At 40.5% G+C, this 26,918-nt stretch overlaps 1 protein-coding gene across 4 annotated transcripts in view; it reads left to right on the top strand.

Annotated features, from left to right (window-relative positions):
* The window catches only part of DHX35 (DEAH-box helicase 35), a 71,570-nt gene that overhangs the window by 3,670 nt on the left and 40,982 nt on the right, over positions 1-26,918 (top strand). For all 4 annotated transcript variants that reach the window (XM_061208081.1, XM_061208082.1, XM_061208080.1 and 1 more), the window contains exons 2-8: positions 3,200-3,333; positions 8,408-8,500; positions 13,128-13,205; positions 18,931-19,035; positions 22,538-22,599; positions 23,427-23,496; positions 25,424-25,483. In XM_061208081.1, coding sequence (XP_061064064.1) covers positions 3,200-3,333; positions 8,408-8,500; positions 13,128-13,205; positions 18,931-19,035; positions 22,538-22,599; positions 23,427-23,496; positions 25,424-25,483 — 602 coding nt within the window. The remainder of the gene's footprint in view (positions 1-3,199; positions 3,334-8,407; positions 8,501-13,127; positions 13,206-18,930; positions 19,036-22,537; positions 22,600-23,426; positions 23,497-25,423; positions 25,484-26,918) is intronic.

The raw sequence follows: 26,918 nt of genomic DNA, 5'->3' as shown, positions 1-26,918 counted from the left end.
ACAGGCTCCAGACGCGCAGGCTCAGTAATTGTGGCTCACGGGCCTAGTTCTCCGCGGCATGTGGGATCTTCCCAGACCAGGGCATGAACCCGTGTTCCCTGCATTGGCAGGTAGATTCTCAACCACTGCGCCACCAGGGAAGCCCTGCCTGAGGTTTTTGTAGAAAAAAATTTGACTTGATTTGCTAGTACAAGTGGATCAGAAGGGCCTGGCCATTTTCCTTCCTTCATTCAACAGATATTTAATGATAAAATCAGTGTTTGACAACGTGCCTGGCAAACACTTTATAGCAACAGCTTTGAAGATTTTTGACCTGATATACAGTAAGAAATGTGTTGTGACCCAGCATGGGTACACCTAATGTCTTGTGTTGTGATTCAGCATGCATGCACATGTATGTGCATGCACACACACACACACACACACACACAACTAAAAAGAGTTGTACAAAAACAATATTGCTTCTTGGGGTGCACTCTGGTACTTTCTATTCTATTTCTAGTTCATCTTTAAAAAGTGCTAGCCATGACCTACTACATGAGTTCCTAACCCATTAATGGGTCACCACTCAAACTGAAAAATTGGGTTAGAGGGACTGCTGGATTGGTGGGGGGCAGTGCTGTTATCAGCCTTGTTTGATAGATGGGGAAATGGTTTACAAGAATTACGAACTTGTTACTTGCTTAAGCACTGAGAATGCTCCCAAGGGAAAAAACAAACCATAGGCAGCCAGCACGGGCCATGGGATGTATATATAGCGGGAAGCAGGCCTGGTTTGGTTGAATGAAGTCTTTTGTATGGAGGAGACATGCTCCTCACTGACTGACAGTAGCTGTTCTCTTAAAAGACCTACTGAATGTACTGAGGTGAACTTGGCTGTAGGTTAGAGACAGGAGGGATGGGGTAGTCAGGAAGACACCTGGGTGGATTAAACCTTGGTGTGGGAGGAAGTAAGAGACGTTGCGGGAGCAATGTTAAAAGATTCTAGACATGCTGTAGGGGCTTCCCTGGTGGCGCAGTGGTTAAGAATCCATCTGCCAATGCAGGGGACACGGGTTCGAGCCCTGGTCTGGGAAGATCCCACATGCCGCGGAGCCACTAAGCCCGTGCGCCACAACTACTGAGCCTGCACTCTAGAGCCTGTGAGCCACAACTACTGAAGCCCGCGCACCGCAATGAAGAGTAGCCCCCGCTCGCCGCAACTAGAGAAAGCCCGCGCGCAGCAACGAAGACCCAACGCAGCCAAAAATAAATATAAATTTTAAAAAAATTAGAAAAAAATAAAAGATTCTAGACATGCTGTAAAGGTTTAAAATGTTTGGAAAAGGAGGGAATTCAGGACGAAAGCAGAGCTGATGAGGATAAGCTATTTCTTTGCTCTAGTTTTCTTGGGTGAAGATTACAAGGAGTTAATCAGAGGTAGGGATAATAAGGGTAGAAAGGAAAGGAAACTCACCTCTTTGAGCACAGGCTTTATTCCAAGTCCTGTTCTTTTATCTTGTTGAAAGGAAGGTCAACATTTTGGCAAAACAATACAGCAGTGCCCCACTTACCTGATTTTTGGCAACCTTGGACCTCCGGAACACAACTATGTTCCTAGAAACGAAAGGAAAAGGGATCAGAGATCTACAGCAGTGATTCTAAATTTAGCTCTAGGGGGTTTCTGGACCTCCAGCATTTTGTGTTCTGATAAATTACATTCTGGTGTGTTTTTCAGGAGATGGAGTTCATAGCCTTTATTAGATTGTCGAAGGGATCTGGGACCCCTCAAAAATGTAAAAATAAATCACTGGGCTAAATATTCTTATCACAAAGCCTCTGTACTTTCACATAGCATCACAGATTCGGAGTTCAGAAAACCCGGGAGGTGATAGTATTGGGTAATTATCCCTGTGGCACCCCTAACAGAGGGCTGTGAACTTCTGGCGGGGGTGGTTATTGATTCACAAAGGTGGCATACCCCTGTACTGAACAAGTCTAACTTTTAGAGATAACTTCCTTATGTTGAGTTGAATTCTGAACCCTGTATCATTTACTTATTACTCTGAGTTCTGTCTTGGGCTGCACGAACAATTTGGTGTGAAAAGTTACAGAGGCTGATGATAAAAATTGAACCCATGTTCCACCTAAGGCATTTTCCTTTTCACGCTAAAAGTAGTATGTTGAACAAGTTTTCATGGGGGATATGGCTTCCCTATTCTTCACCACCCTGAGGCCCAGTTTTTCGTTGTTTTTACCAAGAAGCCACTGTTGGTATCTGGTGTTTAATCTGCTCAGCACAGTGGCCTCTTGGCCCAGCACTTCCCAACCGACCAACCACTGCAATTCTGTGATTCAGATAGGCGCTGCCACTTATTGTACCCCAGTCCAGGGCCATGGTTGATTGGATCAGGCTGGGCAGCGGCCCTAAGCTGGGAGAAGAAGAGCCTTCCTCATCTCCCAAACAGACAACACACACCTGGGACTCCCGGTTCCCCTCACCGGGTCTTTCTCCATTACCACTTTATGCACTAAGTTATGTTCCTTTGGGAGGAAGAATAAGAGAAGCAAGTAGCTGCACCAGGGTAAGGCCAGCATCTGTAGTGTTCACTGCTGTATCTCTGGCACGTCCATCCTTGCTGGGTGAGTGAGTGAGTGATTGGTGAAGGAACTGTGAGCCTGAGCTCTGGCCCTGGAAGCAGCCTTAATTCCAGCTCCTGTAGAGAAGCCAGCCCCAGGGACCGAAAGGAGCTTGTCGAGAGGGACAGAGAGAGAAGGAAAAAGGCCAGGCAGCATGTGAGTCCCCGGTCGGTGCCTGTTGACCCTGAACCTTGCTGCCATCCTACGGTGATAGGATTCATCGTTTGCCTCAGCTAATTCCCACTAAGTTTCTGCCACTTTTATTAAGAGTTTGGTAATAATAGCAGCATGGTGGCCAGAACTCAATACATTGTCCTCTGTAATGTACAGTTGCGTGTGGCCAGTTTGGAGCCCAATAGGTCTGCCATCTCCTTTGTTCTTGACATCGCAGTGAGGCTCTTCTGTAGTCTCGTAGGCGCCTTTCTAGATGCTTTCCTGAAATGACAGTTTAATACCTTTTGGTAGTTTGAGATTAAAATGCAGTGCTTCTGTTGTATATCTTCATCTTTGAATTTGTAACTTTCACACAATTGTTCTGTTCCTTATATCAGAGAATCTGAAAAAAACATTTCTGTTGCAGGTACAGAGGGACCGGGTGTCAGCATCTCTGAAGAGAGACAAAGTCTAGCTGAAAACTCTGCAACGACTGTTGTTTACAATCCTTATGCCGCCCTTTCTATAGAGCAGCAGAGGCAGAAGCTGCCGGTGTTCAAGGTACATTAAATAAGTATGTTCAGTCGTCGGCCTGAAGCAGCCTGCAGTAGCTTTTTTTTTTTTTTTTTTAATTAATTATTTTTTTGGCTGGATTGGGTCTTCGTTGCTGTGCTCTGGCTTTCTCTAGTTGTGGCGAGCGGGGGCTACTCTTCATTGCGACACGCGGGCTTCTCATTGTGGTGGCTTCTCTTGTTGTGGAGCATGGGCTCTAGGCACACAGGTTTCAGTAGTTGTGGCGCATGGGCTTAGTTGCCCCATGGCATGTGGGATCTTCCCAGACCAGGGATCGAACCCGTGTCCCCTGCATTGGCAGGCAGATTCTCAACCACTGTACCAGCAGGGAAGTCCCCTGCAGTAGCTTTATACTTGCCACTGAAGTGAATAATCTCCTCTTCCTCTTAATGATCCTTTAGAATGCAGCGAGCTCAGAGATACCCTTATTTGAAGGGATCGTCTGTTCAGAATATGTGTGTGTTAGTTAACTTTATAAGTCTGGAAAGTCCTTACAGTTTTTTATGGTTAGATCTTACATATTGGAAAAACTGGAAGAAATGAAATGGCATTCTTTTTTCCCCTCTTTGCTTTCAGTTATGGACAAGTTCAAACATACAGAAAAGTAGAGAAAACAGCACAGCGAACTCTTATGCATCCATCTTCAACAAATTACCAACATGTGGCCAATTTTAGCTTTCTTTTTAAAGGCATATTTCTTTACCCAAGATTAATTAGAAATACGAGGTTGTTTCTGTTGAAGAGATTAACTCCCACTGAGATAGTGATGGGATTTTGGTATGGTTATTACATACCATGTGCACATCCAGACACGTGATTTTATTAATCTCATGAAATGGACATATACTCATAAGAGACCAAAGTGTAAACTAGAATTAAGAGTATATTCATTTACAGTGAGCCGTGGTTCTCCAGTACAGATAATACAGTCCATGGACACACTTTTCTCCCCGTTGCCAAGTCCACATGGGAAGCCAAATTGTAATCAGGAAGTGGGCTCAGAGCCAAAGACGGTTTAGATATAGTTGAAGGATATTTATTTCCTGTAGCCTCTGATGAAGGGTGATGAACTGTCCCTGCCTTGTATGATGTCTCTGGAATGACCCGAGTAAGTGGAGCCACCAGCACCTGTGTCTCTCTTTCTTCCGGACAGTGTTGGGTGAAAGCTGCCCAAGTCCTTGCACTTAGGGAGTTTTTTTGTCCAGACTGTGCTGATAATGCCTCTTCTATTAATACGTTCTTTCTCCAAATGGATATGAAACAGCCGCCTTTTGAATTTCGCCAAGTCACCTCGATCAGACTTTTCTGTGGCCCCAAACGTTTTAGTTACTCCTGTACTGATAGTTGCTGGGTTTCTTCTGCAGGTGATTAACCTCATCCATTATGTGTGAATGTAAACCAGTTTGACCCTCAGGAGATAAGATTATAGGTTCACCATTGAGGGACACAGTTTGAGCTGTGATGAAGTGTCTGGACTCGAGCTAGACTTCAGAGTTCAAACCCAGGCTTCATCATTTGTGTGCTGTGGCCTTGCTTCACTGCCTGAGCTTCTGTTTACTTATCTGTCATATGGGACTAATGGTACCTTCCTCATAGGATTGTTATGAGGACCAGATGAGATAATCCACGTAGAGCATTTAGTAAGATACCTGACATATAGTAAACGTTGAAGTACAAGGATAATTATTGTTTACTGAGTATTTAATTTTCTTGACTCTTCTTCATCCTCCAGCTGTACTTATAATAAATGAAATAACATTAAAAAAAAGAAAGCAAGAAGGTATTAATAACATATTGAAATTAAAATGGTAAGAAAAGGGGTATAAGTTACTGATAAAAATCAAAGCAGAGCTTAAGCATAGTTACAATCTCATAAAATGTTAAAGATAGAGCTAGGAGACCAAAAGGATAAAAAGTTACCCATTCACCACCGCTGCCCCCATTAAAACTAAAAGTGAAAATTCCTTTTTAAAATTTTTTTTAAGATTTTATTTGATGTGGACCATTCTTAAACTCTTTATTGAATTTGTTACAATATTGCTTCTGTTTTATGTTTTGAGGCATGTGGGATCTTAGCTCCCCGACCAGGGATCGAACCTGCACCCCCTGCATCGGAAGGCGAAGTCTTAACCACTGGACTGCCACGGAAGTCCCAGTGAAAACAGCTTTAAAAATAGAAGTTGAAACTAAAGCAGCAGTAACTCGAAGGCTCACCCCCCTTTACCCCAATGCCATTTCAAGGCAGCCTTCCCCTTGGCTACCTCCTGTAGGCTGGCGTTCTCTTTGGGCCCTGAACAGTGCTGTGCAAGGTTGTCCTCTTACTTCCTTAAACTCAACCTCGCTGAAGCTCAGTCTCGTCCTCTGCACCAGCTCTCCTTGATTTCCCTGCCTGTGCCTGTCGCTGGTACCGTCATTCTCCCAGTCTCCAAACTGGAGATAGTTTTGTCATCTCTCTCTTGAATGTCACACGTCGGACTCCATTCGCAATGCTTTGTATTTAGCACATGAAGTATGAGTTAATGCCTTCAGTTTCTTCATGCTTAAATCAATCTTGTATATTGCTGCCCAATTTTCTCGGAACACTTATAGCATGTACTGCCTCCTGGCTAAAGTCCAGGTGCTAGCTCTACGTTCAAGGCTTTCACAGTGCGGCCCTAACTACACCTATTGTAATTCATTTCCAAGTCAAACCTGGAGCCTTTCGTGGGCTTTTTCTAGCACACCTCGAATAGAGTTCATATAGTTTGCCTATTTCCATCTTCTTTCCTTTACTTATGTCATTTCCCTTTCCTGGAATACCATGTGTGTCTCTCTCTGTATTCAAATTTTCTTTCAAGTTTTCCCTGAACACCCACCCATCCATCCATCCATTCAACCATCCATCCAGCAGATGGATTTACAAAATATCATTTACAAAATACCTGTGAAGAACCCAAACCTTTCCCCTTTCCCTGCCCAAAACAAGAGAAAGCACGGAGTCCAAGCAATCGGCAGGAAAGCATCTAGACGAGTCCCAGAGTACCTGCAGCAGAATCTCCTTTGGGTGTTTGTAGAAATGCAATTCCTGGGCTTCACCCTAGCCCTACTGAATCAGAAACCCTGAGGGTAGGGCTAGGAATCTTCATTTTTAGCAAATATCCTAAAAGATTTTTACACTAAGATTTGAGAACTACATATTTAGACCCTAAATAATGCTAAATTCAAAACCCCAAACAGTCAATACCTTATTTAGCCAGGAAGGCAGCATCCTGTCTCTCCCAGTCTTCACCAAACACATTGTTGGTGTGGAGTCAGATGAGCTGAGCAGTGATCGGAGTGGGAGAATTTGGCAGGTTTTTACTTCATTCCAAACCAGGAGTTTATGGAATACCTTTATGACTTTCCAGATCGTTGGGTGTGTCTGTAATCAAATGTGGGTACAGAAATACATTCTGAAGCTAAGTACATGGGATCTTGGAATTATCTGTGACTTTTCAGTGGCCAAATCAGTGTTTCTGCTCCTACTGAATGGGTTAAGGAAGGCCCAGTTGAAATATAGATGTAACCTATGGTTGCTTTATTGTGAACTTGGCCATAGAGGTAGAGATGAAAGCATATTCTTTTTGTTTGTTTGTTTTCACAAGTTAATAAAGGAAAAAAAATTAAATTAGGTAATACATGCATGTTGAACAAAATTCAGAGGTCTCCTTCACACCCCTGCTCCCCGGCCACTTTCTTCTGCTCACTGGAGACAGTATAGTTACCAGTTTCTTGTTTTGTTTTTCCTCAAAGTAGCTTATACATAAAGAAGCATATATGTATTTACCCTTTCTTTTTTTTTTTTTTTAATTTATTTATTTTTGGCTGCGTTGGGTCTTCGTTGCTGCGCATGGGCTTTTTCTAGTTGCGGCAAGCAGAGGCTGCTCTTCATTGCGGTGCGCGGGCTTCTCATTGTGGTGGCTTCTCGTTGCAGAGCACGGGCTCCAGGCAGGCAGGCTTCAGTAGTTGTGGCATGTGGGCTTCAGTAGTTGTGGCTTGCAGGCTCTAGAGCGCAGGCTCAGTAGTTTTGGCACACGGGCCCAGTTGCCCCGCGGCATGTGGGATCTTCCCGGACCAGGGCTTGAACCCGCGTCCCCTGAACGAGCAGGCGGATTCTTAACCACTGCACCACGAGGCAAGTCCCTACCCTTCCTTTAAAAACACAAATAGTAGTGTATCATTCACACTCTCCTGCACTTTGCTTTCTTACCATAGCAGACCTCATTGACCATTCCACATCAGTACAAATAGACATTTGTTCTTTTTAACAACTGTGTATTATTCCATTATTGAAGTGTTTCACAGCTGTGTAACCACTCCCCTGTTGATGAACATTTAGGCTGTTTGAATTTTTGGCTCTTATAAACAATACTGCAGTGAGTATGCTTGTACGTACATCTTTGTTCACATGTATTAGGATGTCTGTAGTATAACTTCTTATAAGGAAATCTTGAATCAAAGGGTATGTGCATTATATATATATATATTTTTTTTTAAATAATTTTAGACAAAGTATTTTTTTTTAAATTAATTAATTAATTTATTTATTTTTGGCTGTGTTGGGTCTTCATCTCTGTGCGAGGGCTTTCTCCAGTTGCGGCGAGCAGGGGCCACTCTTCATCGCGGTGCGCGGGCCTTTCACTGTCGCGGCCTCTCCTGTTGCAGGGCACAGGCTCCAGAAGCGCAGGCTCAGTAGTTGTGGCTCACGGGCCTAGTTGCTCCGCGGCATGTGGGATCTTCCCAGACCAGGGCTTGAACCCGTGTCCCCTGCATTGGCAGGCAGATTCTCAACCACTGCGCCACCAGGGAAGCCCCGCGTTATATATTTTGATGTTATTACACTCAGTTGCAGTTGTATCACCTTGTACTGACACCAACAGTACCTGCAATATATTTTGATGTATATTAGAAATATATTTTGATAGTTCTTTTTAAAATTTCCTTCCCTTTGGCAAACAGCTCATTTCATAATGTTTAAATATCTTTGTTTAGGTCTTTTGAGAAAATGTATGTCTATTTACAATGTTTGGTTATATTTTTTCAGCTTAGGAATCATATATTGTACTTGATAGAAAACTATCAAACAGTGGTGATTGTTGGAGAAACAGGATGTGGGAAAAGCACGCAGATTCCACAGGTGAGTACCTTTAAATGTGTCTTTGTACTTAGATTTGATTGGAAGGATTTTGTAACTTGAGAACTCTCTTTACCATTTTTTTTGCATTTTTAAGATCTCCTCTCAGAGAGGAAATAGTCAACCCAACTAGATGTTTTTTATTAAACTTTTGAACTTTTATTAAACTTTTAATTTCTTTGATTAGAAGAAGTAACGGTCATCTTCAATTTATTATAATTCTAAAATAATAATAGAATAGCCATACTCTGAAAGGAACAATGGGAACTCATTTGAAGAGGTGTAATGCATAGTTTTTGTCCTCCAATAATTGCAGTTGAAGAGGTGGTGTAAGATGGATGCCGCTATAGTTGTGAATAAAGATGGACTGTTATAGAATTATGCAGTGCTATGGAAGAAACCTCTCTTACAGGACAAAATTTTATCTGGTGTGGATAGAAGTGGAAAGAAGGATCAGGAAAGGCCTCATAAAAGAAATGACATTTGAAATTGGGGAAAAAATATTTAAAAAAGGAAAAAAAAGACAAAGAAATAGACCTTGAATGATCAGTGGGAGTTGGCTGGGAAGATGTCCTCATCCAGTGAATATTGTGGTTAGAGATACTTGTGGAGATACTTGTGGAGAAGTGCTTGGGGCTCAACAGAGTGGACAGGTAAGATCAAGAGTGGAAAGATAGGGTGAAGTCAAAGTGTGTCTTAAGAGCTTCGACTTGGAGGGTGAAGAATGGTATTTAAGTGGTCAGGGATAAGAGTCCTTGCAGGTTTTTCTTTCCTTTTTTAATGTAGATTTTTTATTTTTAATTAATTAATTTTATTTATTTATTTTTGGCTGTGTTGGTCACTGCTGCACGTGGGCTTTCTCTAGTCGCGGCGAGCGGGGGCTAGTCTTCGTTGTGGCGCGCGGGCTTCTCACTGCGGTGGCTTCTCTTGTTGCGGAGCACAGGCTCCAGGCGTGCGGGCTTCAGTAGTTGTGGTGCGCAGGCTCAGTAGTTGTGGCTCGTGGGCTCTAGAGCACAGGCTCGGTAGTTGTGGCGCATGGGCTTAGTGGCTCCGCGGCATGTGGGATCTTCCCGGACCAGGGCTCGAACCCGTGTCCCCTGTATTGGCAGGTGGATTCTTAACCACTGCGCCACCAGGGAAGTCCCTGAATTTAATTATTTTATTTTATTATTTTAAAAATTTTTATTTATTTATTTATTTATTTATGGCTGTGTTGGGTCTTCGTTTCTGTGCGAGGGCTTTCTCTAGTTGTGGCGAGCGGGGGCCACTCTTCATCGCGGTGCACGGGCCTCTCATTATCGCGGCCTCTCTTGTTGCGGAGCACAGGCTCCAGTCGCGCAGGCTCAGTAGTTGTGGCTCACGGGCTCTAGAGCACAGGCTCAGTAGTTGTGGTGCACGGGCTTAATTGCTCCGTGGCATGTGGGATCTTCCCGGACCAGGGATCGAACCCTTGTCCCCTGTATTGGCAGGCAGATTCTTAACCACTGTGCCACCAGGGAAGCCACATCCACTGACTCTTGATGTCAACACTATACCTGCTTTTGCAGCATCTTTAAATTTCCACCTGTAAGCAACCATAAGCAGGCAGAAGTCTAAATCCCAGGTGTATTGAGAGACTGGCTTCATGGACAGATTTATTATTATGCAAATTGTTTTTCTTTCCCCTAACACTAGTACTAAGAGATTGACTACAAGAGTGTGTGTGTTTTATTTTGGATGGTAGAACTGTGTCCTGGTTATATGGCTTTGGTTTGCTGAGCTTGAATCCTAGCTCTTAGATTTTTACCTATGTCCTCGGACAAAGCATATGACCTCTTTGTTTCCTTATCTCTAAATTGCTGCTGATGCTATTACCTTCTGCATTGGATTTGTTGTGAGAATTAAATGGGGTTATGCATACCAGACAGTTCCTGGCACTTAGTGATGTACTCGGTGAATCTTCGCCATTATTCTTGTAGTTCTGTTTCTGCATTTGTGTTGATTGGGGTGGTTGGTAGTATTTTGTGTATGTATTCAGTGCAAGAGAGAAATTTCACAGTTTTGATAGCAAAAAACCTACATTATCTAAAACACTCTGTTCCTTACAGGCATTTTTAAAATTATTATTTTTAGCTAATTTTAGACTAACAGGAAAGTTGCAAAAATAATACAGAATTCCCTTAGACCCCTTACCCCGCTTCCCCTACTACAATAATCAAAAGCAGGACAGTAACAATACCAGTAATCAGACTACAGATCTTATTTAAAGCTCATCAGTTTCCCCACCAAAGTTCCTTCTCAGAAGATCCAGGATCCTTCTCCCTGGTCTCCTCCAGTCTATGAAAGTTCCCCATTCTTTCTTCATCTTTTATGACCTTGACATTTTTGAAGAGTACCAGGCATTTATTTTATAGAATGTCCCTCAGTTTGGGTTCGTGTGACGTTTTCTCATGACTAGAATGAGCTCATGCATTTTTGGCAAGAATCCCATAGAAATGATGTGTCCTTCTTAGTGCATCGTATCAAGAGGGTTGACATGGTGGTCTTACCACTGGTGAGGATAATTTGATCACTTTGTTAAGGTGCCAGGTTTCATCTGTAAAGTTACTGTCTTTCCCATTGTAGTTGATAAATATCTTGGAGGAGATATATTTAGACTGCAAATAATCTGCTTTTCAAACTATCACCTACTAATTTTAGCATCCCTCAGTAGATCTTGTCTGCAGCAGTTACTCAGGTGTTTACCTAATGAATGATTTTCTCTATTCCTATTTCCTTTTACATTTATTAAATGGAATCTTCTGTAAGGAGGAACTGTCCTTTCTCCCTCATTTATTTATTTATTCAATTATTTATGTGTATCGGTATGGATTCATGGATATTTATTTTGTTCTATGGGTTAAAATCCAATATTACCATTATTTATTTTGTTGGTCAGAATGGTCCACCTTTGGTCATTAGGAGCTCTTTCAGTTGGCTCCTGTGTTCTTTCTAAAAGCCTCCATTCATTTTTTTGAACACTTCCTTACTTTCTAGTAACACAAACTGTTTCAGGCTTGTCTTATGTTTTTCCTGCACTAGCCTTGGGATCAACTACTTCTCCAAGGAGCCCTGGTTCCTTTTATTGGAGAATGGTGTTTAAAAATCAAGATTTGGGTGCTAGGGTGCTCATTGTTACTGAGGTGTCATTGCTATAAGTCTCAGTGGGCAGATTTAGGAAATATATATGAATACTAAATCCCTACAGAATCCCACTTATATATCTGTATCAACCTGTATATATATTAAAAATCATGAATTTATTCTGATACTTCGTTGATTCCAATCCCACATCATAGGGCTCATTCTAGCCTTTCCTTATTTGTAACTCTTCTTCAACAGTGAGAAACTCCATTGTCTACAATGTATTTATTTATTTGTTAAATTCTAAGGGATATGTAAGATAGCTTCAGAATTGCTAACCCATACCCCTAACATTTACTAAGTAGATTACAGCATTTAGGTACAGTTCTTTCCATCTCTGGCCTTCAGTCAAGATAATACTGTTTTCAGTTACTTAGGTTGGTTCTTCTCCACCCCCTTCAGTGTGATCAGTTATTCGTTTGTAATACAGAAAGCGTCATTTGATAGTGTTTGCATTTCTTTTGGTTTCCCTCCACATCCTGGTTGTTTTTGTGTATTCATTTGGGTACTTGAAGAGTACGTGCAACATGACTGTGGTTCTGAGAGTCAGAGCTACACAAAAAGCTCTACTTAAAGCATTGCCCCTCCCTCTTCGTCCCTGCTGCCATGTTTTCATTCCTCCCTTTTTCCACCCCTTTCCTACCAAGCCTCCGTAGTCAACCATTCTCTTCTCTTTAGTTTCTAGTTTGTCCTTCCTTTATTTCTTTTGAACAAATGAGCAGATACATGTATGTAACAGCATTTTAAATCTTTTTTCTGTTATAGAAGTAATATATATTGATTGTAAAACAATTTAGACATTATGAAAACAGGTAACTCTGATAACCCCTGTTATCCATTTTGGATTTTAAAAAGCATATAATCAAATAAATACGTAAGAAAAAGTATATGTGGCAAATAAATACAGAAATAAATCAGATAATACATATAATCAAATTTAATGTATACTAATAAAATCTAATGGGATATATACATGTATATAAAGTCTGATTTTTTTTTGCAATAACAAATATTGTTTTATTGGTCTTTTTAAAAGAATCTAATTATTTTTATTTACTCTGACTAAAATATTCTGTATGGTTGATATTTATTGAGTTGTCTCTGTGTGTACTTTAAAATTCTTTGTTCTACAGATTTAGCACTGTTCTGAGTGACCCATGGATAGTTTTTTTATTCCTTGAGACAGCTGTAGTACGGGGAAATTTTGTAAGACTGGGGAGTCAGAATGTTGAATTTATGCCTTAGTTCTTCTGATTATCGCCTCTGTTGTGAACTTAAGCACATGACCTAACATTTCAAAACCTCAGATGCCTCATTTGCAAAATAGTGTTTTAAATCTCTGCTGGGAGAAGAACCATCTGTTAATTCTTTTCTCAGTGATTTTAACACAATCCAGGGTCATCTTGGGGGAGATTGTTTCTGGAGAAGTGGTGTCAAGGTGTATACTGAAACGTGATTTTATTTGTAGTACCTTGCAGAAGCTGGCTGGACAGCCGAAGGAAGAGTGGTGGGAGTGACCCAGCCCCGAAGAGTGGCTGCTGTTACAGTGAGTTTCTCTTGTTGTAAAGACTCTGTTTGTGTCTTCTATTTCAGTGACTTTTTCCTTGTTTCCTAAAAGCTGCAAATGAATATGATTTGCAGCTCCTCAAGAATTTAATTCTTCACTTGAAAAAGAACTATGATTATTTTTGTAAAATTGATACCTGTACATTATGAATTTTTATGTAGTAATAAAGTACAGAAGTCAAAACGAAAAAAGTAATTAAAAACAAAACAAAACAAAACCCAAATCTCACCACCCAGCAAAAACAGTGTGAACATTTGTGAACATCATTTCAAGTTTCTCTTTTATGTTCACATAAAAATGAATGGTTGGCTGGATGGATAGAAATGATTTTATAAAAATGGGTTCATAGACATATATTTGCTTTTGTTGAATTTAACAAAAGAGGAAACTTCAGTGAAATAGGAGTAATTACTGAACTTTGGATAAATAATTTTTCACTACAAGAGAATTTATTAAAGCTTGAAAACTAAGAAAAAGGATTACAAAAAGCTTTAGGGTGTTACTTATTTTTGGAACTACGTTATAGGTAGTTGCCTATCACAAGAGTAAATTAGCGCACTGATTCTTTCTACCGTTCCTCCCTCCATTTGTGATAAATGCAGTGCTATAATTTTTATTTCAAGATTTATAAATATATATTTTTTTCTGTAATCATAACTCCCACAGGTATTTAACTTTAATTCTAGTTTAATAATCACTAATAATTTTCCAAGATTTTGCCAACTTTGAATTGCTCATTTCACTTTATTTCTTGATTGGCTGAATTTTTTTTTCTTTTTTTTTTTTTAAATACTTCCTTTCTAAATCTAATTCTTTTTTTTTTTTATTTATTTTTTATTTTTTTATTTTTGGCTGTGTTGGGTCTTAGTTTCTATGCGAGGGCTTTCTCTAGTTGCGGCAAGTGGGGGCCACTCTTCATCGCGGTGCGCGGGCCTCTCACTAATGTGGCCTCTCTTGTTGCGGAGCACAGGCTCCAGACATGCAGGCTCAGCAGCTGTGGCTCACGGGCCTAGTTGCTCCACGGCATGTGGGATCCTCCCAGACCAGGGCTCGAACCCGTGTCCCCTGCATCGGCAGGCAGATTCTCAACCACTGCGCCACCAGGGAAGCCCTTGGCTGAATTTTATATGCCTGAGAATGTTTGACTGTGGTCTTTGTTGATATACAATTCTTGATTCATTCTGTCTAGGAGCTGTGCAGACACTGCTCCACTGTCTTTTGGCCTGGAGGATCACTGTATAGAAATAGTCTGAGGTCCAGTGGAGTTTTTCCACTCCCTACCTTCCTGGCCTACTTTTTCTGCTTGAATGCTTGTAACATGCTTGTTTTTGTACCAGGATATGTCTTGATGCTGATCGTTCTGTCTCATTTTTTCTTAAATGTGGAAGAACTTTTAATCTTCAGGCTCAATCTCATTATATCAGGCAGGTTTTCATCCATTATTTCTTGGCACACTTTTCTGTTCCATTTATTTTTTTCTCTTTTCTAAGAGCACCAATTAAGTGTATATTAGATCCCCTTTGTCTCTTTTTAGTATTTATCACCCTCTCTGGAATCATCTGTTTTCCAGTTTGTTTTGTGATATTTCTTCAAGCCTGTTCACAATGTTCATGATTGTTTATTTAACAATAAACAAATTTATTCTATTTTGATTCCTTTGTATCTTTATCAGGGTCTCATAATCACTTCTGTGAATGCTTTTTTGTTTCTTTACTAGCTAGAGAAGTGAATATTTAGAATGGGCGGAGATATTACAATACATTACAAATTTTAAAAGCTGATAATACCACAAATATTTTTTAAAAATCCAGAAAATAACATAGTATTTTTATTAACTGACACATTTCTCTAAATCTTTTTTCCTGCAATTTTTGGCTCTGTCCCCACTGACCACCTCTTCACTTGACAACGATTTCCCATTATTTTCCTTCAGAGAGAGTAGAGCAGTATTTTAATGTTTCTCTAGCATGGGTGATTTAGATTTGCTTTTTATTATTGATACTGTGGAGAAGCTCCTTTGGCTTTGTAGCATTTGTAGCATTGTGTAAATTTGGGGGATTATTCTCACATTTGGGAAAAGCCTCTCTGTAACTTCTTTCATGTTCAGGCTGTGAGATTTGGAGGATGTCCACAGATTGGTTTCTGACCTGTACATTTGAGACCTTGTTTCTCCTCAACTGTGCTTTGACTTTGTCTCTTCTTTAAGTTGTTTTAGCTTAAGCTTGTGATTTCTTTGAAACTCGATTTCTTTGGCTGAATTCTACTTCTGTTTCTTTGGGTAATACTTTTGCAATTTCTTTTTTAAACTGCTTTTTTGCTCATGTTCCTTTCTTCTTTCTTAGTTGGCTTTAATGCAGTGGGCTGTGTTGGTATTTTTATGATAACTACTTATCTTTGAGTGGGCTCATTTGCTAGCTGCAGAATTGTGAGGTTGTTCTGGTCTGGCCTGTCACCAAATCTCTTATTGTCCTTTGCTGGTGGGGGATGAGGATGAGGATCTGGTCCAGCACGCCTTAGTGATTTGAGAGGTCTGTTGCAGCTCATGATAAGATTCTTTGGGCTCTCTGATTTGGGATTGATACTTGCTATTGGATTGCCTACCTTCTCCTTCAACTCCCCCTCCTTTGTGATTCTTTGCTGTCAAAGTGGGTCTCCACTGAGACATTTCCTGTGTCTCCTGGGTCTGAACACACTACTGCTTCTTGTCTTCCTAATACAAGGCTTGTCAGCCCTGCCTTTTAAGGAGGTGACACTTACATTAAGGAAGCCAGCAGCCTGCTCTGGTTGTGAGGAGGCCTGGGCCTCTCTTCTAGATTCAGACCTCACAGTATTTGGCAGCTGTGTTTCCTAGTTTATTGTTTGGGCTTGTGCCAGTTTCCTTCTTTCATTGGAGATGCAGGTTTTGGTTGATAATATGTTTTATTTATTCATTTTTTTGTTTTAAATTAGCTCTGAGAGAGGGAAATGGGGGCAAAGATGCCTTTATTTTGCCATCTCTACCTGGACAAGAAATTAATTCTATTTCCTTGAGTTATTTTTACTCCTTATTGAGTTTTAATTATTGTGTAATTCTTTTTCCCCAAAGTTCATTTTAATTGTCTTCAAAGTTAGACATTATTGGTAAACATTTCCCAAGTCTTCTGTGTGTGTGTAAAAATGGAGATAACGGTTCGGCAACTAGGTTGCGATGTTAGACGTAACCTTTTATGTCATGAAAGGTGATTCACTTACTTAAAACATTTGAACAATTTTTTCTGTTTGTGGTTTGGAATCCCAGCTCTTAATCAATTTGCATTTTTCCTCCAAATTTGTAGCCATGGATAATTTCCAAGAAACCACATGCTTTCTCTTAAAGAGCAAAGAGTATATAAATTAGCTGTGTAGTATTAATAGAGCTGTCCAGTTTGAAATGCTACATCTCAGAAAGTACTTTGTGTGCAGACTAAAATCTGGAAACAGTCTCAGAGCCTAAGAACAGATTACACAAGCCATTGCCGGATCTCTGCGAGAGGCAGTTCCTTAATGAGTATGTTCATTGGACTCATATAGTCTGGGTTTGACTTCAAGACCAGGCCCTGCCTTGACCTATGATTCAGGACAAGCTCTAAGCCTCTCTTATTTCAGTTTCTTTCTTTGTAAAAAAGAGGGTCTCTTGCCCACCTCATGGACTGTGTACATGTTTAATGAGATAAAATTTGTGAAAGCTTGGAGCACAGCACCTGCACATAGGAGGTGCTCAGTGATTGGTGACTCGTTTTTCTTTTGACCTCCTTTTCCTATATCTGTTTGTTTCTGTTAAAAAGATATGTTTATCCAGTCTAATTGATGAGGTTATTGGGACTAGAACTTAAACAGTAGAGGTAAAAATCTATTAAAGAGCCAACAGAATATGGCCTTTCAAATGTCCAGTGGTGTGATCATACTTGATAAAATTTCTAAAAAGGAATTTGAAATTAAAATCCATTTTGTAGCAAATGTATACAAATAGTGAAGTAATAAGAATAAATATGTTTGGCTTCATAAAATGATTACATTTTTATGGAGAGGTTGGTTCATTTATGCTCATTCTTACGAGCCAGTTTTCCCCATAAGCTCCAGTATCTCTATGCACACATTCGCTGTTTGTACCATTTTTCAAGATTGATAGTTTAATGTTCTGTAGGGTTGAAATTGAAACAATAGCAATAACAAAACTGTCCCTGTGAAACACTGGTTTTTGGGAGCTATAACCTCCAGAGGGAGAGCAGTGTAGGATGAATTTCTGTTTTCATAAGATGTTTTGAAAGATTGCATGGTGTTCACCAGCTGTTCGATGACGGATTCTGTCTTGGCCTCTTAGATCTGTAATTTCAAGTCATCCGGCAGAACCACTTCCGATCTTCATCTCCTCTTCAGTTTCGTAAACACCAATGGTCAGAAAACGCCCAGTGTGCGAGGCTCGCAGAGCTGCATGCAGGGAGCCTCTGGGCTCCTGAGCCTGGGGCTGCTGTGGCCTGGTGGCTGTAGCTGGAAGCTCTGCCTCAGGACACCTCCTGTGTCAGCTCATGTTCCAAACTCAGGATGCAGGGACTCCATGGGGAGGTTGCCTCATCTGTGAAAGGAGGAGATGAGATGCATGGGGGTTGGTTGGTGGGCCGGGTCCCCAGGAAACTTCTATAATTTTGTTTCCCTTTGGTTCTTTATTAATTAGATAGTTTACATAATGAGCATTAAACTTTCTTTTCTTTCAAGGTAAACTAAGTTATAAGCATTATTGTTCTTCCACTTTTATGTTTGTTTAGTATTTTGGATATTTTCTATGAATAAGTTAATAGCCTTTGAATGGCCTTCTGGAGTAGTAGGAGATCTTGCAGTTGGATTCTTTTTTCTCTTTCCTACCCTCACCTTTTGTTTGTCATCTATTGGTAAGTGAAAAATATATCTGTAGTTTATGGTCTTCATAATACATTATGTATTTTGTTTTCTACTTTTACTTTATTACGTTAACTTGGATCCTTTGCTAATCTTCTCATCTGCCTTTTGAAAAGTTTTCAACCTGCATTCTTGTCTCTATTTCCCCTTTTAATAGTTTCGGTAGCTGGGACACTGTTGCAAATTGTTTTAGATTATCTTGCTCTGGAAACGTTATTCTTTTGCTTCCAAAGAGAAATGAACATGGCCAAGTATTGAATTTGATCGTTCTTGTTCCCTTGCCTTCATGGTCCAGTGGAAGTTGTTTTATTTCAAGGCATGAAGACATGGAAATTTGTCCCTAGTTGGTGTGCTAAAGAAAGCTTTAGGAATAGGGTGAATCTTGAAATTTCTTTTTCCCTTTTTGCTTCACCCACCAGGAAATCTAGAGCAGAATTTGTGGCTCAACTTAAATAACTTAGGCAAATCTGTGTTTTAAAAATTTTCTCATTGACTTTGATCTTTTGAATTTTGTCTGTAATTTCTTTGATCCTGATCTGTAACATATTTACATGATTCCATTTTTATTCTTATAAGTTGCCTCAAGTCAATTATAGAATGAGGTGAGATACATAAAGTTGATAGCTGCAAAGTTTATCACACTAGTTTTCTAATAACCTGCCCCTTCTCTTCTCATTTCCCACTGTGTTCAACATACTATTTAAAAAATAAGTGACCTTTAGATTTTCCATAGTATGTGCTCTGGGCAGTAATTTCTGTGTCTCTATTTTCAGCATGATCTTTCTTCCCAAAGGTTGCAGGGAGAGTGGCTGAGGAAAGGGGTGCGGTGCTGGGCCACGAGGTGGGCTACTGCATCCGCTTTGATGACTGCACCAACCCACTGACTACGAGAATTAAGGTGAGGTGCAGAGCTGCTTTTCCTATTGTGAATAAGGAAGATTCTTTGGGGGGAGATAAAAACATGCAGCCATTGCTGCTGACTGAGGCACTGATACTGTGGCAGAAAGTGTATGAGAGCATCCTGGCCCTCAGGGAAGTTAGTCTGCTGGGAGGTGCAGAGCTCTTTCCGAGTCCTCGCATCTTAGCCCAGAAAGGACCTTGGAAGTAGAGTTAAGCCCTTGGTTCTTCAGATGAAGAGGTTGAGGACCTGGGAGGCTGAATGACCTACCTGACATTACGTGCGCATTGGTGATGGAACCAGAACTCAAAACTGACCTTTCTCACGTTTGTTTTATTGTTTTCCCACCAATCCACATAGCTCACTAAATATAGAAACTTACCCGTAAAAGACTTAAAAACAGGAACAAATTTTGGGTGGACCGAAAGGTTTGTTCGTATTTTCCGCAAGATGGCTCTAGTAGCACTTAGTTGTCTTTAACTTCATTCGAGACAATTTTGATAAATTGTATGTGACAGCTATCATAATCAGCGTGCGTTAAAAAGACATCAAAATTGGTGAATTTTTGTATAGCCATTTTAATATTGAAGATGGAAGAAAAAAAGCAGCACTTTCGGCATATTATGCTTTATTATTTCAAGAAAGGTAAAAACGTAAAAAAAAGATTTGTGCAGTGTATGGAGGAGGTGCTGTGACTGATCGAACGTGTCAAAAGTGGTTTGCGAAGTTTCGTGCTGGAGATTTCTTGCTGGACGATGCTCCACGGTCGGGTAGATGGTTGAAGTTGATAGCCATTAAATTGAAACAATAATTGAGAACAATCAACGTTATACCATGCGGGAGATAGCCGACATACCCAAAATATCCAAATCAAGCGTTGAAAATCATTTGCACCAGCTTGGTTATGTGACTAGCTTTGATGTTTGGGTTCCACATAAGTTAAGCGAAAAAAACCTTCTTGACCATATTTCTGCATGTGATTCTCTACCTAAATGTAATGAAAATGTTGCGGTTTTAGAACAAATTGTGACAGACAATGAAAAGTGGATATTGTACAACAGTGTGGAACGGAAGACATCGTGGGGCAAGCGAAATGAACCACCACCAACCACACCAAAGGCCGGTCTTCATCCAAAGAAGGTGATGTTGTGTATATGGTGGGACTGGAAGGGAGTCCTCTATTATGAGCTCCTTCCGGAAAACCAAACGATTAATTCCAACAAGTACTGCTCCCAATTAGACCAACTGAAAGCGGCACTCGATGAAAAGCATCTGGAATTAATCAACAGAAAATGCATAATCTTCCATCAGGATACTGCAAGACTGTGTGTTTCTTTGATGACCAGGCAAAAACTTACAGCTTGGCTGGGAAGTTCTGATTCATCTGCCATATTCACCAGACATTGCACCTTTGGATTTCCATTTATTTCGGTCTTTACAAAATTCTTTCTTTTTTAATACATTTATTTATTTATTTATTTTATTTTTGGCTGCGTTGGGTCTTGGTTACTAGGCGCGGGCTTTCTCTAGTTGTGGTGAGCGGGGGCTACTCTGTTGCGGCATGCGGGCTTCTCATTGCGGAGCACAGGCTCTAGGTGTGCAGGCTTCAGTAGTTGTGGCTTGTAGGCTTAGTTGCTCTGCGGCATGTGGGATCTCCCCTGACCAGGGCTAGAACCCGTGTCCCCTGCATTGGCAGGTGGACTCTTAACCACTGCGCCACCAGGGAAGTCCCTACAAAATTCTCTTAATGGAAAACATTTCAGTTCCCTGAAAGACTGTAAAAGGCACCTGGAATAGTTCTTTGCTCAAAAAGATAAAAAGTTTTGGGAAGATGGAATTATGAAGTTGCCTGAAAAATGGAATTATGAAGTTGCCTGAAAAATGGCAGAAGGTAGTGGAACAAAACGGTGAATACATTGTTCAATAAAGTTCTTGGTGAAAATGAAAAATATGTCTTTTATTTTTACTAAAAAACCGAAGGCACTTTTTGGCCCACCCAATAGTATAAATTGATAAAGTGTAGAATTCACAAATGTTATTTGCACTAATTAGAACTTTCCCATTTTAACATGATAATGGATTTTATATGTGTGTTCTTTGACCTCGTTGCTACTAGTAAAATAATTAGCACCAATAGTAATCAGTGTAAATCAACTCAGCAGTGTCCACTGTGTATACCACTGTGCAAATCAGTCTCCCCAGTACTGTAAACAATGAATGAAAATGCTCTGATGAAATGAATATTGGTTGTTAGAAACTCAGTTACCTCAGCTTGCAACAGAGGAAAGCTGAAAATAGATGATCTAAATGTAGTGATTTGTAAAAATGTGGGCCTTGTTTTCTAAGTTTCTGTGTTTTGTTACCTTTGACATTCATTTTGCTAGGTAAAGGGGTTATTCTTCTATACCATCAAATATATTTACACGAGCTGATTTTTAGATAAGTTTCAGTGGACTGCATAACCAAATGATTCTTTCTAGAGGGTCTTTCATGAAAAGTTTTGTATTCCATTGGGTAGTAATTTCAGGGCACCCAGTTCTTGACTGGTGGTCTGTCATTGGTGGCAAGTTCTCATTTTCACTCCTATGTGTGTATGTGGCAGCTCGTATCAGGTCCAAGAAAAATATGATGGAAATGCACCCTGCTTTGAAAAACAAAACGAAAAGTAAAAATACTAAGATACAGTGTGTGAGGGAAATGTTTAACTGTGTTAAAGTACTGAACTGTTTTTGGGTGAGAATAACAGCATCTAGTTGTTACTGCATTTTTCTGAAGCATTTTATAAACATTCATTAAGCTTAAATGATAATAGCTGCCATTCTTGAGCTCTCTCTGTGTGCTAGGGCCTGTGCTAAGCGCTGTACATGTACTGTCTCACTCAATTCTCACAATAACCCTGTGAGGTGGATTCTTTTATTCTCTCCATTTTACAAATGAGGAATCAGGCTCAGAGAGGATAAGTAATATGCCCAAGGTTCACACAGCTAATAAGATGTAGAGCCGAGATTGGAACTCCCAGCAGCCTGACACGATAGCTTGTGTTCCTAACCACAACCCCATCCAGCCTCCCTAAAATAATATCAAATGAAGTTGAGGTTAATAACCTCAAGAGCTGCAAGTCTGCGGTCTTTGGGGATGTTGTAGGAACGGTGATCTCAGACTCACAGCATCCCCCTGGGCAGACACAGGTTTGTCTTCACTGCCTGTTCATCAGCAGCAGTACCAGTGGTACAGGGTCAGAGGAAGTGGGGCTTAGCCAGTGCTCACAGAGCGAATGCCTGTGAAATTTTGCTAAAAGATTTGCAAGCCCCAGCTGAGGATCCCATCTTCGAAATCTTGTTTGTGAACCATTCCTTTGCTTGATAACCAAAATGTTGGGGCATTTTCTCACAGTCCTTGGTGGGAATTGTCTTGTACACACACTGGTGATGAGGTTGTGTGTGTTTTGGTTGTACTTGAACTTCTTGAATTATTTCTAAACCTTTGTGTTTCTGTGTTTTAGTTTTTGACCGATGGAATGCTGGTCAGGGAAATGATGGTTGATCCATTGTTAACAAAATACAGGTAAATGTGTTTTTCCCGTGATAAGTTTCCTAAAGTTTCAAAAGTACACAAGTAGATTGAGAAGCAGTTGTGTTAATAGATGGAATTCGCGACCATGCTCAGCTTTCCCAAAGCTTTTCTCCTTACTTTGGCTGTTACCACCCTTGATGTTCTTTTCAGAATTTACAGAGAGTCAAAACTGGGCTCGTTAAAATCCCTGTCGTTATTTGAACAGTCTGTTGACTTGTTTTTATCTTGCTGGAGGGTGACTGCAGAGGCACAGCACAGAACCTGGCAGCATTTTGTTGAATGTAATATGCAGAGTCCAAATAATTATTTATACTTTCCCTTTCCTTGTGTGTCTCTGTCCATTGCTCATGGCGTTAAAGTGGTCCCACTCAGGCTCTGTGGTATTCTGGGAAAGGAGATCACATTTGACTCACTGGTACACACGTGGCACGGCTGAGACCATGTGCCTCTTCATGCTGTTTTCTGCAGTTTAACAGCCTTTGGGTGGGTGGGCTGTGTCCCGATTTTTATGTGCTCTGTGGGGTTACATGTTATATTGGAATTTAAAATCATGTATTAGATCCTGTTGGAATCCAGCATGGGTGGTAAAACTCTTTAGAAGTAACAATAAATACACCATTTGCTTCACCAAGATATGTTGATGTCACCATTTTTATTAGCTTAAGAGTTACCTCCTTGTCAAAGAGGAGTTACTTAGCATTACTTTTGCTACAAGGTGATCGCATGGGGGCTAAATACCCAGCAGTCCCTTTGATGGTCTGGATGGGCTTGTGCAGTGGTTGGTTTGATGCTTACTGAGATTGTCCCTCTGATTCTAGTGCCATCATGCTGGATGAAGCCCACGAGAGGACCTTGTACACCGACATTGCCATTGGCCTGCTGAAAAAGGTATAGCTTTGCTTTTGTTTTTGTTTTGTTTGTTGTTTGATTAGGAAAGTTATTGTAGCAATTTAGAAAATCCAACAAAATATGGAGGAAAAAAATGAAAATCACCTATCATCCTGTTCATTCAGAGACAGTCACCAGTACAATGTTGGTATGTTTCCTTCTCTTCTTTTTAATTTGTGCATCTTTTTGTGTGTGTACATGCATCTGTTTTGGCAAAGTGGGGATTGGATTGTATGTTCTAAGTTGTCTCTTGCATATTTTTCTTAACGTTACATCAAGATCATTTTCCTGTGTGATTAAATATTCTTTGAAGACATTATTTTTAGTGGCTATATAATCACGTCTCTACCATAAAGTATTTGACTCATCCGTTACTGTTAGGCATTTATATGGCTCCCAGGTTTGAAGTTATTTTAAATAATGTTGCAAGGAGCACCCTTGTAGTTAAATATGTTGCATTTCTGTTTCTTTTCATTCTTTCACTATTTATTATAAAAGATTTCAAGCATACCCCAGGGTAGAGAGAAGGATTTAATGACCCCCATGTGCCCATCATCTGGCTTCAACAGTTATAGCCCACAGCCAATTTTGTTTCAACCTTACCTGCATCCTCTCCTCCCTTCCTGTATTTTCTGGTTGTTTTCTTTGGACAAATTCCCAATCACAGGAGTCTAGAAAGAGGTGATAGAGCATGGACTCTGGGTCAGACTGCCTGGCTTCAAATCTGACTCTGCTGAGTTTATTCATCTCTAAAATGAGACAGATGCAAGCTTCTCTCTGTGCTGGTTTACTTTCCTATCTGATAGCCACTAGCCACCTTAGATTTTAATTAGTTGAAATAGAATAAGATAAAAAATTCAATTCTTTAGTCACACTGGCTATATTCCAAGGGCTCTATGGCCACATGTAGCTAGTGGCTACTGCATTGGGCAGAACCTCTTTGTCTTTGAAGAGTGTTCTCTTAGAGCTGCCCTATGACATAATCTGTTGTGAGGCTAAACTCAGAAAATGTAAAATTATTAGGATGGCGCCTGACACAGGGCCACAAATAGACTATGAGGTAACTTTCCCATTGGGAGGATGTCCACAGCTGGGTGAGGGGAAGGTGGGCTGGATTTCAGAGGCCCCTAGCCTCTTTGTGCAGTGCGTATACTATACAACTGTACTCCGAGACCCTGGAATAGCACATAATTTAGTATATGCTAGCTGCTGTTGTTATTTTTATTTTCATTATTAATTTGTTCCTTGGCCAAAGATTTAGACTTTTTGATACTTATGAGGAATTATCCCACCAGGTTATTGCCTTCTGAGGAATGGTATAACAAGGGGGCCTATTTCACTGAATCTTTGCTAACACTGAAAATAAATCTTTGCCAATGTGATGGATGAAAAAATAATCTCGTTGTTACACATTTTTGCTATAATTTATTTGATCATTTCTCCTATGCCTGTTGATCATCTATTTCTTTGAATAACTGTTAGTATCTTTTGTCCATATTTCTGTCTTGGTGTTATCACTTATTGTTTGTTTGCTTTTGATGTATTTTTTCATACTTTAACTGTATATACATAGATTCTGACTATCCGGAGACCTAGGTGTCAGGAAAAAATGGTTTTACTTCTGGTAAATTCAGATTCAGGTTTTAAAGCTCCTTTATACTCTCTATCCAATTTTTTTTTTTAGCTTTTTATCTTGGAAAATTTTGTCACTTACACAGTTAGAAAGAATAGTCTAATGAGCCACCTTTTCACCTATGACTTAACAGTTATCAATTTGTGGTTGGTCTTGTTTCATCTTTAAGCTCCCCCTCCCCCCGCAAAAAAGTACACACACTGGATTATTTTGTAATAAATTTCAGATATCGGATTATCTCATCTGTAAGTATCGCACTATTATCATTGTCTTTTTTTATGTCTTCTTATTTAGATTCAGAAAAAGCGAGGGGATCTTCGATTGATTGTGGCTTCAGCCACCTTGGATGCAGAGGTATGAGCATTTCCCCCTCTCGCCCTCTGTCCCCGGTTAGCACTGGGATTGTTGGACATGTCCTTGGGAAGCGACCTGCAGCAAGAGCTTATCTTTGGCAGGATGGCCTACCTTCTTTATGGGACCATCCGATGTCCTAGATTCCATGTGATCAGAGGAAACTCCTTTTCAGCTTGTGGGTGGACACTAGCCTGTAATTAATTGAGTTCATAATTATACCTATTTGTCTTGTTTCTCTACATACTATGTTTTCCCCTACACAGGCAATTTCTTTTTATTACTCTAGTAGGAGGCTATATTTCTTGAATTTATGACTTGAGCATTTATATTGGGGGTACAGTTGAAGTTTTCCCTGTACATATAATAATTTCCATGCTACAATTTTTTATGGCTAAGTTTACATTATTTTTCTCTTCTTTTAAAAAAAAATTTTAATTGAAGTATAATTGATTTACAATGTTGTGTTAATTTCTTTTTTTAAAGATTTTTTAAAAATAAATTATTTATGTATTTGTTTTTGGCTGCATTGGGTCCTCGCCGCTGCACGTGGGCTCCCTCTAGCCACGGTGAGCAGGGGCCACTCCTCGCTGCGGCGCGTGGGCCCCTCACCGCGGTGGCCTCCCCCGTTGCAGAGCACGGGCTCCAGGCGCACAGGTTTCAGTAGTTGTGGCACGCGGGCTCGGTAGTTGTGGCTCATGGGCTTCAGAGCGCAGGCTCAGCAATTGTGGCGCACGGGCCTAGTTGCCCCACGGCACGTGGGATCCTCCCGGACCAGGGCTCGAAACTGTGTCCCCAGCATTTGCAGGCAGATTCCCAACCACTGCACCACCAGGGAAGCCCCTGTTGTGTTAATTTCTGCTGTACAGCAAAGTGATTCAGTTATACATAAAAATATATATATATTCTTCTTTTTAATATTCTTTCCTATTATGGTTTATCATGGGATATTGTATATAGTTCTCTGTGCTATGCAGTAGGTCCTTGTTGTTTATCCATTCTTTTTTTTTTAATAAATTTATTTATTTACTTATTTTTGGCTGCATTGCATCTTCGTTGCTGCGCGCAGGCTTTCTCTAGTTGCGGCGAGCAGGGGCTCCTCTTTGTTGTGGTGCGCGGGCTTCTCATTGTGGTGGCTTCTCTTGTTGCTGAGCACGGGCTCTAGGCACGTGGGCTTCAGTAGTTGTGGCACGTGGGCTCAGTAGTTGTGGCTTGCAGGCTCTGGAGCGCAGGCTCAGTAGTTGTGGTGCACGGGCTTAGTTGCTCTGCAGCATGTGGGATCTTCCCGGACAAGGGCTCGAACCCGTGTCCCCTGCATTGGCAGGCGGTGTTTATCCATTCTATATATAAAAATTTATATCTGCTAACCCCAACCTCCCACTCCATCCCTCCTCAAACCGCCCCCCCCTTATTTTTCTCTTAATGACTAATATTTTAG

Source organism: Eubalaena glacialis, chromosome 13, assembly GCF_028564815.1.
Source record: "Eubalaena glacialis isolate mEubGla1 chromosome 13, mEubGla1.1.hap2.+ XY, whole genome shotgun sequence".
Classification (NCBI taxonomy): domain Eukaryota; kingdom Metazoa; phylum Chordata; class Mammalia; order Artiodactyla; family Balaenidae; genus Eubalaena; species Eubalaena glacialis.
Note: the sequence above shows the minus strand (reverse complement) of the source record. Positions and strands in the feature narration are given on the sequence as shown.